Raw genomic sequence first — 20,485 nt, 5'->3', positions numbered from 1 at the left:
TCATCCTGGAGAAACAGCTCTTAACACATTAGACTGTAAACGTGCCTTGGCTTACATATAGAAGATTAAGGCACACAGGTTTTCATCTCAATTGTTCATCTCTTTTAATGATGATGACGAATTCAGACATTGAGAGTGTGTAGATCTTGACTTTCGTTGGGGTGAATGGGAACCTGTACTGTGAGATGTCGAGGCTCTTTTAGATTTACTAGAGGAGCAAGGATCGAAATATAGGCTTACTAGGAGAAAGAGGTTCGGTACCTTGGGCCTTGATATGCCATGCTCAGGCTGGGCTGGTACCGAGGAAGTTGGTGCACGCACCAGTGCTGCATGTGCTTTAAACAGCACGTTTAGCTCCTGTTGGAAAAACTCCTTAAGTTAGTCCTGGAAGGACTGCACTAGTACCATTGGCTCAACAGCCGGTACTATTGTTGATGCAAGGTATCGAGGCATGGGCGACTTCGATGAGGAAGCATGCCTTAAAGAAGACATAACCTGCAGTGAAGTAGATCAATGATGGCGTCAATGCTTGGCATGCAGTGAGGAACTCAATACTGGAGATGCCTGCAATGCTGGATGAGATGAGAAGAGGATGGCTTCTTAGCAGGTTTACCCGATGCAGGAACTGAGTACCAGTGGCACCGATTTGTCCTCGGAGGCCATGGTAGCTCCAAAAAGCTTCACTTATTTGATGCGTCAAGCCTTAAGATAACGTTTTTCAACTTTAAGCTAGTGGGTACACTCAATGCTCCGGCCCTAGACACTGCATTCACCAGTTGTGCAGATCAGTGAGTGATATGGGCAGTTGACAATGAGAGCATTTCTTGAACCTGCTAGGCCTTGACATGAGAGGAAAAATCTCTATGGAAATGTCAAAGAACGCAATGTTTGCAAACCCGAGACTGAAAAAGAGAAGTTGAAAACCGAAGGCTAGATAGGCGAAAAGTTTAAACGTCAAAAAGTCATCGAAAAAAATGAAGCATAAATAAAGAAAGCAAAACACTTAATAAGAAAACAAAGAAAATTAGTCCATAGGCCAAAATATAGTTAAAACGAGAAGTCAACTTGAATGGACATAAACCAGATAACTTCTCTGCTCTGCAGAAAATGAAGAATTGAGCAACATAGGGTGAGAAGGCACTTGCATGGTGGGGCAGTCTCGAAGCTTTGCAAAAGCTTAAAGTGACAGTACACTTTAGCACTGTCCGTATTAGGCTCAGTGGATGACGTCACCAACATGTAAGAATATGCTACTTGCTTGTCCTACGATAAATATATCTGGCAACATCATGAAAAAAAAACATCAAAGAGTTTAAAATAAAACTATTTAAAGTTACATTATTCCTGCCATTATTTATGATTCCTCAGTTCTTCTATATGGAGTGCAAGATTATATATGTTTTCATAAACATTGATCGTTATCAATAATGGAAAGTCATATCACTAAGTGATCCCAGAGGATTCACAAGTTGAAGACATTTCAAATGTTGAAGACATTGAAAGTGAAAAGATCGATCTATGTTATGGAGTGTTTTAGGGTTCTTTTCAAGACCGATGACATTTGTTCCATAAAATTTCTTGTGAATCCGTTTTTCTCCTCATTTCTGTGTCTTATATTTTTATTACTCATACAAGAGGCTATATCCCACTAAATGCGAGAAATACAAACAAAAATTATTTATTAATCCAGGAAAAGGCCTCAGAATTGGAGCCTACGCAAAGTCCTATCATGGACTAGACTGTCAGCGTAGTATTACCACTCCATGCTCCAATCATAGGCCAGAAAAAACTGGAACTTGTAGAATCTCTTAATTTATTATTCTTTTTAATTTATTTTTAAATATTTTTAATTTTATAATATAGGTTTAAACCTTAAAGTCTATACTTAAAACTTCATTTTAAATTCTATTGTGGTTGATCTTAGAATTAATTTTCATAAATAGACCCTAAGGAAAATAATCTACTGTTACAACCCTGCTGTGACTAAATATTGTTTAACATTGCTATACTCGCAAAGGTAGAGAAGTTAAAGGTAACTGAATTACTTATCTTAAGCAGTTTTCATTATAGCTTGAAAGTCCTATAATGACTGTGCAATGGCTATGCCGCCGTGATGCCTGTACAATGGCTATGCCGCCGATGTGGCCAGCGTTTCGTGGGCAATAAGTACATCCACTGCTTCAGGGCTAATGGCCAAAAGACATCAAGGCATTGCGGTCTTTAAAACTGCCAAACTTTCTCTAGGTTGCCATTTTAAATTTGCTAGAGAAAGTTTGGCAGTTTTAAAGACCGCAATGCCTTGATGTCTTTTGGCCATTAGCCCTGAAGTACTTATTGCCCACGAAACGCTGGCCACGTTGGCGGCATAGCCATTGTACAGTCATAGTTAGTTTTTTTAAAAGTCTAGAACCTTTGCTTTTGAATGAGTCCTCTCTATACCCATCTTAATATTAAACCGTACCATACAGTGATCACTGGATGCCATATGATCACCCACTGTAACATCAGAAACACTTTCCCCAGTAAGTCCAGTATGACCCCATCCCGCGTGGGTTCCATTAACAAATGCTTGAACAGTTCTCCTTGTAGAGAATCCAGGATCTCCCTACTTCTAGAAGACCCCGCAATAGGGATACCCCAATCAACATCCGGCATGTTAAAATCACCTATTAGCAAGACTTCCCCTTTTTTAAATATATTCTGAATGTCTGCTATTAAATCTCTATCTACTTCTTCCATCTGTGAAAGAGGCCTGTATATCACACCAATGTAAATACAGTCACCATTCACTCTTTTCAAATTGATCCACAGTGCCTCTTCCTTGCCCTACAGATCCTGCAATTGTGTGGCTTTAATATGATCTTTAACATATAACACTACCCCCCTCCTTTTCTTCCTATTCTATCTTTCCTGAACAGATTATACCCTGGTATAACTACATCCCAGTCATGGTTCTCCATGAACCACGTCTCTGTGATTGCCACTATATCCAACTCCTCTTCTTCCATCGCAGCTTCTAGATCCAGAATCTTGCTTCCCATACTTCAAGCATTAGTATATACTGCAGGAAGGAAGTGGGGAGGAGAGAAAGAAGGGAGTAGAAATTGAATGGAAGTCGAGAGAGGGGGTAGACGCTGGATCAAGTGGACAGAGAGGAGATGCTAGATGGAAGGAGGGGATAAATTAAAAAATGGCACAAACTGGATGGGAGAAAGAGGATAAAGTTAGTGAAATATTGAAGGGGTGAGGGAAAGAGGTGTTAAATTGTAGACATGGTAAATTCTTACTATCAAGGACTGGATAGTAAAAATTTAATGTAGACAGATATAGAAAATAAATTGAGAAAGAAGACGAGGGAAGAAAAGAGAAGGGCGAGGAGAGAGTGAAATGCCAGACGATGGGGGTGGGATGTAGAAATGGAAGGGAAGGAGAAGAGAAGAGATGCCAGACTATTGTGGGAGGGGAAGGAAGGGAAGACAATAGATGCCTAACCAATGGGGGTAGAGGGAGAGATGGAAGGGGCAGCAGACAGTTTCTAGAAGGGGTAGAGAGAGGGCAGACAGTGGATAGAAAGAAGAAAGTGATGAAAAGATGACGAAAACAAAAACCAGAGAAGACAAAGGTAGAACAAAATTTTCTATTTATTTTATGGCTTTAGGATAAAGTAATATTGTAACTGTGCTGATAAATATTTATAAACACAAAATGAAAATAAAGTGATCCTTTTATTGGACCAATTGTAATACATTTTTGACTAATTCAGAGACCAAAACCCCCTTCCTCAGGTCAGGAAAGAATACCGAAAAGCACAGTTACTTACCGTAACAGGTGTTATCCAGGGACAGCAGGCATATATTCTCACATGTGTGTGGGTGACGTCATCTACGGAGCCCCGGCGCGGACAGCTTTTCAAGCAAACTTGATTAAAGTTTCAAGTTTGCACACTGCACCACGCATGTGCGTGCCTTCTCGCCCACTAGAGGGCGCATCCCACCTCGTGGTCCTCAGTTCCATAACTAGCAAGGAAGCCATCCCCGGGGAGGCGGGCGGGTTGTGAGAATATATGCCTGCTGTCCCTGGATAACACCTGTTACGGTAAGTAACTGTGCTTTATCCCAGGACAAGCAGGCATGATATTCTCACATGTGGGTGACCTCCAAGCTAACCAAAAAAGGGCAGGTGGGAGGATGGCAATTTAGGAAAACAGATTTTGCAAAACTGACTGGCCAAACCGGCCGTCACTCCTGGATAAAGTGTCCAGACAGTAATGGGAGGTGAATGTATGAACCGAAGACCAAGTGGCAGCCTTACATATGTCCTCCATCGGGGTGGATCGGAGGAAAGCTATCGAAGCTGCCATCGCTCGGACCTTGTGCCCCGTGACTCGACCCGGGGGAGGAAGGCCAGCCTGAGCGTAGCAGAAGGAAATGCAAGCGGCCAACCAGTTAGACAGAGTGCGCTTGGAAACTGGATGCCCTAATCGATTGGGATCGAAGGACAAAAACAATTGAGGAACCTTCCGATGAGGCCTGGTGCGTTGAAGATAATATGCCAACGCCCTCTTACAGTCAAGTGTGTGAAGCGCCTTCTCGCCAGGATGGGAGTGGGGCTTCGGGAAGAACACAGGAAGGACAATGGACTGATTGAGGTGGAAGTCAGAAACAACTTTAGGTAAAAACTTAGGATGGGTGCGGAGAACCACCTTGTCGTGATGAAAGACAGTGAAAGGAGGGTCCGCAACCAAGGCTTGCAACTCCCCAATTCGCCTGGCGGAGGTGAGGGCAATTAGAAACACCGCCTTCCAAGTCAGAAATTTCAAGAGGGACTTGTTGAGTGGCTCAAACGGGGGTTTCATCAGTTGAGCCAGAACCACATTCAAATTCCACACGACAGACGGAGGCTTAAGAGGGGGACAAACCCTGAGTAACCCTTTCATGAAGCGTGTCACCAGGGGATGGAGTGACAGAGGGCGTCCCTCCAGAGGTTGGTGGAAAGCAGAAATCGCACTGAGATGAACCCGCACCGAAGTGGTTTTCAAGCCGGAGCGCGACAAATGAAACAAATATTCTAAAACCGAGGATACCGGAACTGATACCGGATCCAGGTGAAAAGACGAGCACCAGGTGGAAAACCTGGTCCATTTCTGCGCATAGCAAAGCCTCGTCGAGATCTTGCGGGAGGCTTCCAACACCTCCTTCACCGATTGAGACAGGTCCGGAGGAGTCAGGGAACAAGAAACCAGGCTGTCAGGTGCAATGACTGCAGATTGGGATGTAACATGGATCCTTGACTCTGAGACAGCAGAGAAGGAGAGACAGGCAGGGGGAGAGGCTCCCTGGCACTGAGCTGGAGCAGCAGGGAGAACCAGTGCTGACGCGGCCACCGAGGTGCTATGAGAATCATAGTGGCCGTGGACGATTTTAGGTGTACCAACGTTCGCATGATCAGAGGGAACGGAGGGAATGCATACAGGAACCTCCCTTCCCAGTCGAGTAGGAAGGCATCCGCTTCCAGACAGTCCTGCGAGTACATCCGAGAACAATATAGTGGTAGTTTGTGTGTCTCCGGAGAGGCAAACAGATCCACCTGTGGCGTTCCCCAGCGAGCGAAAACCTCGCGTAGAACTGCTGAGTGTAGAGTCCACTCGTGCGGTTGCAGAAGTCGACTCAGTTTGTCCGCCAGGCAATTCCGTTCTCCTTGGATGTAGACCGCCCGGAGGAAGATGTTCCGGGAGGCCGCCCACTCCCAGAGGCGAAGAGCTTCGGAGCAGAGGGGCCATGACCCCGTTCCTCCCTGCTTGTTCACATAATACATTGCCACCTGATTGTCCGTGCGGACGAGGACCACCTGGTCCTGCAATATGTGAACGAAGGCTCGAAGTGCTAGGAAGATGGCCCGCAGCTCTAGCACGTTGATGTGACACTGACGGTCTTCTGCCGACCACAGGCCCTGCGTGCGAAGACCGTCGAGGTGGGCTCCCCACGCGTACTCCGAGGAGTCCGTGGTCAGGACCTTGCGAAAAGGCGGAGTGCGGAATAATAGCCCCATGGACAGATTTGAAGAGACTGTCCACCAACGCAGCGATTTCCGCAAGGGCGGAGTCACCGAAATGAGGCGAGACACAGGGTCGCACTCCTGACGCCACTGGGACGCGAGGGTCCACTGAGGGATCCTCAGATGTAGCCTCGCGAACGGCGTGACATGTACCGTCGAGGCCATATGGCCCAGCAGCATCATCATGCGCTTGGCCGACACCTTCGACTGTTGAGAGACCTGGTGGCTCATCCGTACCAGGGCTTCCAACCGCTGGGTCGGCAGGTAGGAGCGTAGGCGCACCGTGTCCAGCACCGCACCTATGAATTGAAGAGACTGCGACGGCCTCAACTGAGACTTTGGAAAGTTTATCTCGAACCCGAGAGTTTGCAGGAAGGCAATAGACTGTCGGGTCGCTGAGATAACCCCCTCCCTGGTCGGGGCTTTGATGAGCCAATCGTCCAGGTAAGGGAACACGTGAAGTCCACGCGACCTGAGGGCTGCTGCAACCACCACCATGCACTTCGTGAATACTCGTGGGGACGCGGCCAGGCCGAAGGGCAGTACCCTGTACTGGAGGTGGAGGTCCCCCACCTGGAATCGTAAGAATCTTCGACAGGCGGGGTGCACCGGAACATGGGTGTATGCTTCCTTCAGGTCGAGGGAGCACATCCAGTCCCCTTCCTCCAAGAGGGGATACAGAACCGGGAGAGATAGCATTCGAAACTTCTCCCGGGCCAGGAATTTGTTGAGCTTCCTGAGGTCCAGTATGGGGCGCAGGTCCCCGGTCTTTTTTGGGACCAAGAAGTAGCGGGAGTAAAACCCCGTACCCCACTGGTCCTTGGGGACCGGCTCGACCGCCCGAAGCTTCAAGAGGGCTTTGGCTTCGGTTATAAGGGTCGGTAGCTGCGAACGGTTGCAGGGGACTAAACTTGGGGGACTGTCCGGCGGCGAGGACACAAAGTTGAGCGAGTAGCCCTCGGAGACGATCCGGAGCACCCAAGCGTCTGAGGTAATCTCGGTCCATGCCTCCCGGAAGGACCGAAGACGGCCCCCGATAGGAAGGGGTTCTTGTAAAAGTGCGGAGGGGAACCCGCCCCGTCCGCTCAGCCCGTCAAAAGGAAGGCGCTGGCTTAGAAGGGCCCTGCGCCGGGGCTTGGGGTTGTCCCCCTCTGCCTCGCTGAGACGGACGTCTCGGAGGCGGTCTCGAGAAAGCCGGGGTCGACTTCTGAGGGTATCGGCGCGGCGGAGGCCGAAAGGGTTTCTGCGGCGGGGGCCTAGGTTTGGGGCGGACCAGGGATGCTAGAGAGCGCTCCTGTTCCGACAAGCGCTTGGTCGCCGCGTCCAATGACTCGTCGAATAACTCGGACCCCACACAAGGCAAGTCTGCCAGGCGTTCCTGCAGGTTTGGGTCCATGTCGAGGGTGCGAAGCCAGGCCAAGCGGCGCATGGCCACCGCGAGGGCCGACACCCTCGAAACCAGCTCAAAGGCGTCGTACACTGCATGGAATAGGTACAACCGCAATTGAGACAGGTTGGACATAAACTTGTCGAATCCTGCTCTTTGGGAGTCCGGTAACGAGTTTCGATATTGAGGAAGGTCCTTCACCATGCCACGCAAAAAGGAGGAAAAGGTGAAGGCGTAATTTAGAACCCTGGTGGCCATCAGGGAATTTGAATAGAGGCGACGGTCAAACTTGTCCAGGGTCCGCCCCTCCCTGCCTGGTGGAACCGCCGCAGAAACCCGTGAGGGCTGAGATTTTTTAAGAGCAGACTCCACCAGAAGAGACTGGTGTGAGAGCTGCGCCTTATCGAACCCTTTAGGGGGAATCGTCCTATACTTCGATTCCATTTTTGAAGGCACAGACGTGACTGTAAGAGGGTTTGACAAGTTCTTCAGCCAGGTTTGCAGAAGGACACTGTTGAGAGGTAGTCTAGGGACCTCCCTAGGAAGAGTGGGGAGGTCCTGTTCCTCCAAAAATTCTTTGGAATACCGAGAGCCTACCATCAGGTCAATCCCCAGGGCTTGGGCCATGTCCTGAACGAAGGATGAAAATGAGGACGGCCTAGCCTGGGGGGAGGGGGTTCTCGACCGCCCCACCGAGGAGAGGGGGGAGGCCTCATGGGAATAATGAGGGTCCCTAACCGATCCCGAATCCCAGGATCCCCTCTCGAGGGTCCTCGAGGGGGAAGGGGAAGTTATCCTCCTCGCCGAACCCTTGGGTGAGGACCCCGGGGTTCGTGGGACACTCTCCCGTTTCCTCGGCGAGGCGGCCCGGGAAGACTTCCCATGGGGTGAGCGGAGGAGCCTCGGGTTGTCGAGGCGCAACTCCGACACCTGCAGCGCCTCGCCCCCGAACGACGAGGAACGGTCGCGCCGAGGCGAGCCTCGGGGCCGCTTAGACTTCCTCGATCGACGCCCCGTCCGAGGTCGCGTCGAGGGCGAGGCGTGTCTGGAAGACCCGGAGGAAGAGGAGGAAAGACGGCGCACTCTGCGCAACTTTTCCTTGGGCCTTACACTCCGCTCAAGGGGTTCCCCCGAGGTCGAGGTCCGGGGCGGGGCCGAGACCGAGGTGAACGGGGCCACCATACCCGAGACCGAGGTCGCCGAGGTCGGGGCTCCCGAGGGAGCCCAGGTCGGGGCCTCCGAGACCGAAGGCGTCCCGGCCGAGGTCGAGGCCGCCGGAACCGCAGCACGCTGCAACACTTCCAGGGCTCCCGACAGCTCCGATGAGATCAGAGCTCGGAGGAGATCCTGGAAGGCCGGAATCCCCACGAAGGTGGGGAGTTCCGAGTCCGGGGCACACTCCCTGGAGGGCGACCTCGGTTTCGAGTATTCCCTCGGGGTGTGCGGAGTCGAGGTCCGATGCGGGGCCGGGGTCGACCCACCCGCCTTGGCCTGACTCGAGGATGGCTTCTTTGCTGAAGGGGATGGAACAGAGGACTTACCCGAAGCTTGCTTCACTGACGAGGCCTTTGAGGAAGAGGGCCGAGGCGAGGCCGAGGCCCCCGAGGGCGCCGAGGCCGAGGTCAAGGCCGGGGCCGAAGCCGAGGCCGACGTCGAGGCCTTAAGCGGTGCGTCGACGGCGAACAATTCGGCCATTCTTGCCTTACGGCGACGGAGGGCCCTGTTTTGGAAGGTAGCACAGCGATCACACGAGTCTGTCGGATGTTCGGGCCCAAGGCAGACGATGCACCACCGGTGAGGGTCAGTGATGGAAAGCAACCTCTCGCACCGGTTGCACTTTTTGAATCCCGTAACAGGACGGGACATCCACGAAGAAAAAGAAGAAGGCCGGGAACGTACCGACGTCCCGCGGCCACGGATTCCGGGAGCCCCCGGAGTCCGATGAAAAACGAAAGACTTTTTTTTTTTTTTTGAAGAGAAACGAAAAGAAAGAAACAGCACCGCGAACTAATTCGAAGGAAAACAAACTAAACGCGGCAGCTAGAAGGCAAAAACACTGGAGCTCAGATCCACAGGGCTTTCTTGCTCCGCGGAAAAATTTGAACTGAGGACCACGAGGTGGGATGCGCCCTCTAGTGGGCGAGAAGGCACGCACATGCGTGGTGCAGTGTGCAAACTTGAAACTTTAATCAAGTTTGCTTGAAAAGCTGTCCGCGCCGGGGCTCCGTAGATGACGTCACCCACACACATGTGAGAATATCATGCCTGCTTGTCCTGGGATAATTGAAGTATACTTTACTGACCTGAGGAAAGAGGTTTTAGCCTCTGAAAGTTAATTGAAAAGTGTATTAGTCCAATAAAATGGTATCTTATTTTCCATTTTAGTTTTTTTTCCCCCTTTTGACCCCATTTATGAAGCCGCATTAGGCTTTTATATAGCCAGCTGCAGCGATATTAGCTCCGATGCTCATAGGAATTCATAGGAGCTTTTATTGTCAGTCGGCGATAAAAAAGCCTAACATGGCTTCATAAAAGTGGGGGGTTGAAGCCACGTTAGGATTTTTTTTTATCACTGGCATGGTGGTAAAAGCTCCGATGCCCATAGAATTGTGATCTTCAGAGCTTTTACCACTGCGACCTGCAATACGCCCTAACATAGCTTCCTAAAAGGGTAGGTTAATTTGTTAATTTGTAAAGTGATTGCTATTTCTCTTTTTTTTCAAATTTACATTTGCTATCTTTACATTTTGAACAATATTAGGGGTTATGCATCACTGTTTATATGGTGTTGCATTGTATGCAGAGTCCAGCTTCTTGGTGGTTCAGTTTTGTCAATATCAGGGGTGCCCATAAGCTCTATAAGATCGTGAAGGCAACGCGAGTAGGTCGTGGAGCCCATCCCGGGCTCCGTGATAGACTTGTGTTGCCTTCACATTCTACCTGCTTCCCGACGCGTTGGGCCGACCAGCTTCCTCCCCCCCCTCAACATCAATTCTGACGTCGGAGAGGAAGTTCCGGGCCAGCCAACCGCTGCCTGGCTGGCCCGGAACTTCCTCTCCAACGTCAGAATTGACATCGCGGGGAAGGCTGGTCGGCCGGGCACTTCTGTTTACTGCGTCGGGAAGCAGGGAGAGCTCATAACTCGATGGTGGGCGACTTTGGGGCCTGTTCCCTGATCGCGGCGGCTTGAGGGAAGGGCAGGGAGAAAAAAAGACAAAAAGAAAGGGGGCAGGAAGGGAGACAGAAAGAAAGAAGGGAAACAAATAAAGAAAGGGGAGACAAGAAAGAAGGGAAAAAGAAAGAAACAAATATAGAAAGGGGAGACAGAAAGAAAGAAAGGGGGCATGGAGAAATGGGGCAGGGAGACAAAGAAAAAGAAAGAAAGGAGGAGGGGCAGGGAGAGAGAAAGAAATAGTTGGGGAAGGGAAAGAGGTCTGGAGGAGAGGAAGCATACAGGAGGCTGAAAGACGGAAAGAAATATTGGATGCACAGTCACAGGAGTGCAACCAGACTCATGAAATCACCAGACAACAAAGGTAGGAAAAATGATTTTATTTTCAATTTAGTGGTCAAAATGTGTCCGTTTTGAGAATTTATATCTACTGTCTATATTTTGCACTATGGCCCCCTTTTACTAAACCACAATAGCGGTTTTTAGCACAGGGAGCCTATGAGCGTCGAGTGCAGCATGGGGCATTCAACGCAGCTCCCTGCGCTAAAAACCGCTATCGTGGTTTGGTAAAAAGGGAGGGGGTATATTTGTCTATTTTTGTATAGTTGTTACTGAGGTGACATTGTATAAAGTCATCTGCCTTGATCTCTTTGAAAAAAAAACCCAGAATATAAATGATAATTAACATTTTCTCTGTGTACAGTTTGCTTTGTGTTTTTTAAAATGTTATTGTTGATAGATCATTTTGACTTGCTCATTTTAAAAGCAGCTCGCAAGCCCAAAAAGTGTGGGCACCCTTTGTCTATATATTTCTATTTTAACACCCCCCCTTTTATAAAACCATAGTGTAGTTTTTAGCATCAGCTGCGGTGGTAACAGCTCCGATGCTCATAGGAATTCTATGAGCGTCGGAGCTCTTACCGCCCTGGCCAGTGCTAAAAACCACGCTACGAATTTGTAAAAAAAAAAGTGTGTGTGTGTGTTAGTTTATGATTACATATTCCATACTGGGCCAAGGTGTGTTCTGTGTATACGAAAGACATAGTTCTGTGTTAGCATTGACTGTGCAGGATCAATCTGTACTAGTGTGGCTTGTTTAGTTTTACAATGAGTGTACTGATGTTCTACTTAGAGATTGACAAGTAGTCATTACCCGTGGCTAGCCGCAGGTAACCCGCCGAAACAGTGACCAAAAAAAAAGGTCACCGTGAGATTGGGGACAAGGCCATTCACTGCCCCGTGGAGCAGTGAATGGTAAGCATGTGCGGTGAATGAACGTGCGGTCCAGCAACCCCCTCTCTCCCGCCGGCCATGCATCTTCCTCCCTCCCTTTCCTTCTCTTGTGACAAAACTGGCAATTTTTATAAGGATATGCACTACATTACAGCCGGACCCTTAAAGTCGCATTGCGTTGCCTGCTGGAAAGACTTTTCTAACAGGCAATGCGACGCGACTTCAAGGCTCCGGCTGTAATACAGTGCATAGCCTAATAGAAATCGCAAGTTTCAGCACAAGAGAAGGTAAGGGAAAGGAGAAGACGCTGAAGCAGCCTGAAGGGAACTGGGGAAGAAAGAGAGGGGAGAAGAAGCTGGGAAATGGGGAAGAGTGAGCAGGAAGAAGACACTGGGAAATGGGGGAGAGAGAGTGGGGAGAAGATGCTGGGAAATGGGGGAGATAGAGTGGGGAGAAGACGCTGGGAAATGGGGGAGAGAGAGTGGGGAGAAGACGCTGGAAAATGGGGGAGAGAGAGTGGGGAGAAGAGGCTGGGAAATGGGGGAGAGAGTGGGGAAAAGATGTTGGGAAATGGGGAAAAGAGAGTGGGGAGAAGACGCTGGGAAATGGGGAAGAGAGAGTGGGAAGAAGACGCTGGGAAATGGGGGAGAGAGAGTGGGGAGAAGATGCTGAGAAATGGGGGAAAGAGAGTGGGGAGAAGACGCTGGGGAAGAGCGAGTAGGGAGAAGACACTGGGAAATGGGGGAAGAGAGAGTGGGGATAAGTCGCTAGGAAATGGGGGAAGAGAGAGTGGGGATAAGACGCTAGGAAATGGGGGAAGAGAGAGTGGGGATAAGACGCTAGGAAATGGGGGAAGAGAGAGTGGGGAGAAGACGCTGGGAAATGGGGAAGAGAGAGTGGGGAGAAGACGCTGGGAAATGGAGGAAGAGAGAGTGGGGAGAAGACGCTGGGAAATGGAGGAAGAGAGAGTGGGGAGAAGACGCTGGGAAATGGGGGAAGAGAGAGTGGGGAGAAGACGATGGGAAATGGGGGAAGAGAGAGTGGGGAGAAGACAATGGGAAATGGGGAAGAGAGAGTAGGGGGAAGACGCTGGGAAATGGGAGAAGAGACAGTGGGGAGAAGACGCTGGGGAAGAGTGAGTAGGAAGAAGTCGCTGGGAAATGGGGGAGAGAGAGTGGGGAGAAGACGCTGGGAAATGGGGGAAGAGACAGTGGGGAGAAGACATAGAAACATAGAGAAACAGAGTATGATGGCAGAAAAGGGCCATCGGCCAAACAAGTCTGCCCACTCGAATAACCCTCCCTCCTAAACACTCCCTCGAAGTGACCCCACATGTTTGTCCCATTTTTTCTTATAATTGAGCATGTTGTTGGCCTCAACTACCTGAAGTAGAATATCATTTCAACGATCAACCACCCTTTCGGTGAAGAAATACTTCCTGATGTCACCATGAAATCTCCCACTCTTGATTTTTAACGGATGCCCTCTGGTGGTCGTAGGTCCTGTGAGGAAAAAGATGTCTTCTTCTACCTCAATACGGCCAGTAACATATTTGAACGTCCTATCATGTCTCCCCTCTCTCTGCGTTCGAGAGTGTATAGCTGCAACTAGGCATTCTTCATATGGGAGATCCTTGAGTCCTGAGACCATCCTAGTGGTCATTCGCTGAACCGATTCCATTCTCAGCATATCCTTTTGATAGTGTGGCCTCCAAAATTGAACACAATATTCCAGATGGGGGTCTCACCATGAACCTGTACAACTGCATTATAACTTCAGGCTTTTGGCTGACAAAACTTCTTTGGCTGCAACCCAGCATTTGTCTAGCCTTAGATGAAGCTTTCTCCACTTTATTGGCAGTCTTCATATCTTCACTAATGATTACTCCCAGGTCCCGTTCTGCAACAGTTCTTGTTAAGGTCTCACCTTTTAGGGTGTAAGTTTTGCATGGGTTTCCACTAACAAGGTGCATAACCTTGCACTTTTTAGCATTAAAAGTCAGTTGCTAAATATTAGACCATTTTTCCACTCGGTCCTGCGTCATAGTGTCGGGCACGGTTACTCTGCCCACTAAGTTGCACAGTTTAGCGTCATCGGCAAATAATACAATTTTGCCTCGAAGTCCCTGAGGCAGGTCCTGTACAAAGATATTAAATAGGATTTGACCCAAGACCGAGCCCTGCGACATTCCACTGATCACTTCCGACGTTTCGGAGGGAGTATCATTTACCACCACCCTTTGAAGTCTGCCACTAAGCCAGTCTTTAACCCATGCAGTCAATGTTTCTCCTAATCCCAACAAACTCATCTTGTTCAATAACCTACGGTGTGGGACACTATCAAAAGTGTTACTGAAGTCCAAATTCGTGCTGCCCGATTCAGGAAAAAAAATTTAGATTCGATTTTCCTGCCCAATTGGGTGTGTTTTTTTTTTTTAAACATCCTGGTGGGTTTATTTTATAGCCTCTTCACCTCCTTTGCCCTCTCCTAACCACACTGGCACTGTGGTGTAAACAAAATAAACAAAAAAGACTTTTCCTCTCTCTGTTAAATCCTAACTCACGTTCGCGGTCTAACACCAGATCTGGCAGGATACACGTTTCAAATCTGACATATTGTAATCATAAAACAGATAATAAAATTAGTTTTTCTACCTTTTGTTGTCTGGTCATTATTTCAAATCTTGTTGGTCCCAGGCTCTGGTTGTCTTCTGATAACTTGCTTGCCAGGATCTCCTTCTTTCTTCTTGCTAACCATCCATCTGCCATCTCTGTCCTCACCTTCCCTCTCCCAGAGGTCTGGAATCTTTCCTTTTTTTCATCTCCATCCACAGATCCACCTTCTCTCAACCACCCTTTCATCCAGCATCGCTCCCACCTTCCCTACCACTCCAGGGCCCACAATCTCTCCCTTTCTGTTCCTTTCATCCCTAAATCCCATTGTCCACCATTTTTCTCCCTCTCCTTTGTTTTAAACCCATTATTTCTTCCCTCCCCAAAGTCCGGCATATGCATGTCTCTTTGAACCCCCCTTCCCTCCCTCCCTCCCTCCCTCCGTGTACTTCTACACCAGGGCCCCCTCCTCTAAACATCTGCACCCCCCTGAAGGCCTACACCCCACCCCTGAAGGCCTTCAGGTCCATCCCTGAAGGCCTACACCACCCCTTGAAGACCAGCCTGCCCCCCTGAAGGCCTGCACCCCCCCCCCGGAAGGCATGCACCACCCCTCCTGAAGGCCTACACTCCATCCCTGAAGGCCTGCATGTCCCCCCTGAAGGCCTACATTCCACCTCTGAAGACCAGACTGCACCCCCCCTGGAAGGCTGAACCTCCCCCCCCCCCGAAGGCATGTACCACCTCCTGTCCTTTCTGAAGGCCTGTACCTCCCTGGAAGGCTGCACCCCCCCCACCGAAGGCATGTACCACCCCCCCGGAAGGCTTGCACCCCGCCCACGAAGGACTACACCCCCCTCCCCTGGAAGGCCTGCACCCCCCCACACAAAGGACTACAACCCCCCTCCCCACGGAAGGCCTGCATGTTTAATTTATCTAAGTTCAGCAGCTTGCCCTGCAGAAGAAGATCGCTGGCTCTAGCGATCTTTGCAAGCTGCCATAGGTTGTCCGAGTTGTCTTCTCTCTGCCGTGGTCCCACCCCTTCTCTGATGTCAAAGAAGGGGGCGGGACTGTGGCAGAGAGAAGACAACTTGGACAACCTTTGGCAGCTTGCAAAGATCGCTAGAGCCAGCAATCTTCTTCTGCAGGGCAGGCTGTTGAATTTCAGTAAATTGCTGCGGGAAGCCAGACACTAGCGCGGAAGCCACTTCCCGACTGACCCTCCCCACTCGCCTTCTAAAGCAGGAGCGGCAGGCCAGCAAGAGGCAGCGCTGCCGCTCCTGCTTTAGAGGCGAGGGGGGAGAGTCAGTCAATGAATTGGGAGGCCGATTGTTTGGTGAATCGAAGTGAATCGGTGAATCGATTCGAATCGTGAATCGGGCAGCACTAGTCCAAATACACAACATCCAGGGGCTCTCCCTTATCTAGCTTTTTCGTTACCCAGTCAAAGAAGCTGATTAGATTGGATTGGCAGGACCTTCCCTTTGTAAATCCGTGCTGGTGGGGATCCCTCAAGCCTCCCGTAGTTTAGAATTGTATCTAATTTGTGTTTAATCAACGTTTCCATAAGTTTACACACTATTGATGTGAGACTTACTGGTCTGTAATTTGCAGTCTCTGACCTCCAACCCTTTTTGTGGAGCGGAATGACGTCGGCTCCGCCAGGACATCTCTCAATTCTCTAAGCACTTTGGGGTGTAGTTTATCCAGTCCCTTGGCTTGTTCACCTTGAGCCTTGATAGTTCTTGGTAGACGCTGCTGGCGGTAAATTCAAAATTCCGGAACGGGTCTTCTGAGCTTTCCTTTGTCTGCAGCTGTGGACCGGAACCTAGCGCCTCAAAGGTAAAGACCGAGCAGAAGTATTCATTGAGTAGTTCGGCTTTATCGGAGTCCGATTCAACATAGTTACTGTCGGGTTTCCTTAGGCGCACTATTCCGTCTGTGTTCTTTTTTCTGTCGCTAACATATCTGAAGAAGGATTTATCCCCTTTTTTAATATTCTTAGCCAAATTTTCTTCCATCCGGAGTTTGGCATATCTGACTGCTGCTTTAACAGTCCTAGATTTCACCAGATAGGTTTCCTTAGCTTCCAGTCGTTGTGATTGTTTGTAGGATACAAATGCTCTTTTCTTCTGTTTTACGAGTTCCGAGACCTCCGCAGAGAATCACCGGGGTTTATTATTTCTCCTCCGTTTACTCACGATCTTTATATAGAGGTTGGTTGCTTCCTATAGGGTAGATTTCAGAGCTGACCACAGTACCTTCACACTATCTGTCGTGTCCTGGTTTTGCAGCGCCTCATAGACAAAATCTCCCATGCTCTTGAAGTTAGTGCCCTTAAAGTTGAGGACCTTTGTTGATGTGTTTGACCTAGTGAATCCCTTCCTGAGGTGAATCCACACCATATTGTGGTCACTGGAGGCCAATGCATCACCTACCGATACCTCTGTGACACTATCTCCATTGGTGAGTATCAGGTCGAGGATCGCCTGATCCCTGGTGGGCTCCAATACCATCTGTTTGAGTCGTGCTCCCCGTAGCTCCGTAAGGGAACCGTTTCCTAATACCTTGGCCACTTGCAGTTTCCCAACCTAAGAGACGCTCCTCCAGCAGCCATTCAGCACAAAGCTGGCATGATATAAGAACATAAGAAGTTGCCCCCACTGAGTCAGACCAGAGGTCCATCTTGCTCAGCGGTCCGCTCCCGCGGCAGCCCATCAGGGGTAGAACAGTGAGAGGAGTCGATCCCTATTAATTTTAATTAAAATTGAGGGGTTCTGAGGCAGACAGAGGCTTTTAAAATAAAATTGGGATAATCCAAAATGGCCACCACAGCAATGATTTTGTGCCAAACACAGCCTGGGGAAGCTACTCTGAACTTCACAAAATTCAGGGAAGGGTTTTTTGGAGGGAGGAGACCCAGTCTCTAGCCTTAGAAATCTTCAAAATGGTCAAATTCAGACATCTCCCTCCCCTCCCACCCCCGATTTTCTCCATAGGCTATAATAGCCTGTACTCACTGTGCCTTGCAGGCATCTGCCTAACTCAACCTCATTGCAGCTAAAAAGAGTGGAGAAGACTTTCTGCTTCAGGGCAGATTCCACAGGTCCAAAAATCTTGATCTTCGGGCTGAAAGTCAGGCCAAGTCTGACTGAGACCTTAGGCTCCCACTAAACCACGCACAATGATGGGGGAAGGAAAACGACGACAGCCAGCCTCCTTTATGCCCCATGGACCTACCCCGGAGCCAAACAGCCTTCGCTCAAGCCCCTGATAAATCAGGGTGCAAACTATCTTCAAGAGGAACATTCCCTGAGCTCCAAAAAAAGTTAGTGCCGGCTGGCTATACTTTAGGATTAACCTGCTAGCAGCAGACTACTCTCAGGGAGTCTGTGTCCTCTCCTGGGCAGAACTGCCCCAAAGAATGGAGCCATCTTTGCACTGAAGCCTCAAAAAACAGATAAAAATAATACAGTTAAGCAGAGCAGATCAGAAAGATACCTTTTTAATTTGAATGCAAAAGGAAAAACTGAAGGTGGCAGTATAGCCCACTGGGGAAGGATACAGAGTCAAAAGATATAGATAACATTCTTCCATAATCAATTCACGACCAGAGGTATATTACCTATAGTCAGGACTCTTAGACACATTGCACAAGAAATATTGTTTAAATTACCTTTTTACCATACTTGACAGTCATGGTTTCATCTGTCATGCTCATTTTTAAATGGCAACAGTGAAATATTTAAAACAAACAAAAATTATATACAACACACTGAGGCTAATTTTATAACAAGTCACCTACTGAAGTCTCTGGCTATTATACCCACTTTTTTTGACTACTAGCCCAAGAGATTAAAATCAATTAGATTTAAGGTACCTGTATTAAAACAAATCCTGGTGTAAATGCCCACTCATAAGTGTGTGCTGTAACACATATAAAATTATAAGAACATAAGAAGTTGCCTCCGCTGAGGCAGACCAGAGGTCCATCTCGCCCAGCGGTCCACTCCCGCGGCGGCCCATCAGGCCCATTGCCTGAGCAGTGGTCCCTGACTAGCTCTATAACCTATCTCTACTCCTATTCCTATAACTTACCTCTACTCCTATCCCTATAACCTACCTCTACACCTATCTATACCCCTCAATCCCTTTGTCCTCTAGGAACCTATCCAAACCTTCTTTGAAGCCCTGTAATGTGCTCCTGTAATGTGATTACTGCTACCCATGAACACCAGTAAGTAATGCCTTCTAGAGTAATCATGGTGTATACTTTTCTGGTTGCTATTCTGTAAGAGGTCACTAACCTAGGAAAGTGGTCTTTTACATGCATAATTATACAACTTTTGCCACCTTTCAAAGAATTACTCCCAATATGATCAAGCATTAATTCTGCAATTCAACTTACTACTCGTTTATCTCTGTATCTTGCATCATGTGGCACTGGATGATGTCCTGAGTACTGGGGATGAGCCTGAGGTGGTGGCGGGTGATGCTGGTAATATGGGTGATGAGGTGGCTGTTCCATACCTGGATAGGGGGGCTGAAATACAAAAATATTTAACAAACAATGATGTGATAGCTAAAGGCATGTATGTATACTACACTTACTTTATTTACTGGCTGTTTGCTATACTAAGTCCATTTTATCTGAATTTTGGTGCACACATGCTTCTAATTTGCTTAGAAAATCAGTGCAGACACTTTCAAAATAAGTAGCACATTTTTATTTCTGTGTCTGGCTTAACTGTTTTCAACCCAAATATGCAATAATGTATTACAGTTTTAAAAGTATACATTTTGAGGCACTCCTGCATGTTTGGTCATTCCTCAACGATAATACCTGGTAGCTGGATTCAGCATCCAAGACTGAAGGAATCCTGAAACCACTGGCTTAGAATTGTCACAATGACCATACAAGGCAAGGAAAAGGGAAGGGAATAAATGAGGGAGGAGAAAAGAGATGAATTAAAGGAAGCCCCTGAACCTGATGAGGCTGAAATAACAGAAAAACTGCAAGGCCATTTGGGGGAAATGTTGGGGGGGAGGCAATACAAACATTGCTATGCTGAAACTGCCTGGATTAACAAAATTATTAAACAGCAAGAACTGGGATGTCGGGATCAAGATGGCGTCGGGAGCGGATGCCTGAACGAGCCCTGCTGCTCGTTTCTTCTGGAGCCGCATTGTGATTCTCTTCCCCGGCAGCGATATGAGGAAGAGGAAGGGAGTTCCCTGCCTTGTCCCTCCAGCAGCGAAGTCCCCTCAACGGCTGATCCAGATGACGCTTATGAGTGTCTTTGCTCGTTCGGGTGAAGTGACCCAAACTACTTCAGGGGGGAATCCAGAATTTTCAGGCAATCTCAGCGCAGTGAGTCGGGCTTCATTAAGCCCTGAGCTAAGGCTGGTTCCTCCCCAACCCGGAAGTACTCCAGTGCATGGAATGTCTGGAGTCCGGCAGCCCTGAGAGGGAGAGCTCGACCCCAGCACAGGAGGGACATATCTACTGAACTCTTTGGAAGAAGGTGGAGATGGGCGTCATCAGAAGTCTCCCTGCAGCAGAGAGGAGGAGGTGAGAGGTGCTTCGGGAGGGAATGTTATCAGCTTTGGGGAGATGAAGAAACCAGAGAAAATAGATATGGAGGCGCTATGGCAGGCCATATCAGTCAGCGACTCCAACCTTAAATTGAGTCTTTCTACTATTAAAACAGACTATGGGGGGGATCCAAGATGGCGACGGTATAGGGACGCTGTGCGGCAGCTCCTGAGAGTTTTCTCAATTGGATACTTTTTTTCGGATAATATCGATTTCCTACCTTCGACATGCCTAAGCGGAGAGGGAAAAGCGCCGCTGGGGCCTCGCGGCGCTCAGAGACCTCCGTGTTCGGCAATATTGATGAAATCATCAGGCGCATGCAGGGAACGTCGGCAGGATCAGGGCTACCCCCGCTGGAGACACTGCAGGAGAACGGCGTGCAGCAGTCCTCCTTGGGGCTGGAAACCACTTTTAGCCCTGACAACCGAGCA

The 20,485-nt window shown here is 48.8% G+C and overlaps 1 protein-coding gene across 8 annotated transcripts in view; it reads right to left on the bottom strand.

The window, feature by feature from the left end:
• Positions 1–20,485, bottom strand: part of YTHDC1 (YTH domain containing 1) — a 397,408-nt gene that overhangs the window by 17,410 nt on the left and 359,513 nt on the right. For all 8 annotated transcript variants that reach the window (XM_033963055.1, XM_033963075.1, XM_033963093.1 and 5 more), the window contains one exon: positions 18,867–19,001. In XM_033963055.1, coding sequence (XP_033818946.1) covers positions 18,867–19,001 — 135 coding nt within the window. The remainder of the gene's footprint in view (positions 1–18,866; positions 19,002–20,485) is intronic.

The sequence above is a fragment of the Geotrypetes seraphini genome, chromosome 1 (assembly GCF_902459505.1).
Source record: "Geotrypetes seraphini chromosome 1, aGeoSer1.1, whole genome shotgun sequence".
NCBI classification, from domain to species: domain Eukaryota; kingdom Metazoa; phylum Chordata; class Amphibia; order Gymnophiona; family Dermophiidae; genus Geotrypetes; species Geotrypetes seraphini.
This window is presented reverse-complemented; position numbering and strand designations above follow the sequence as displayed.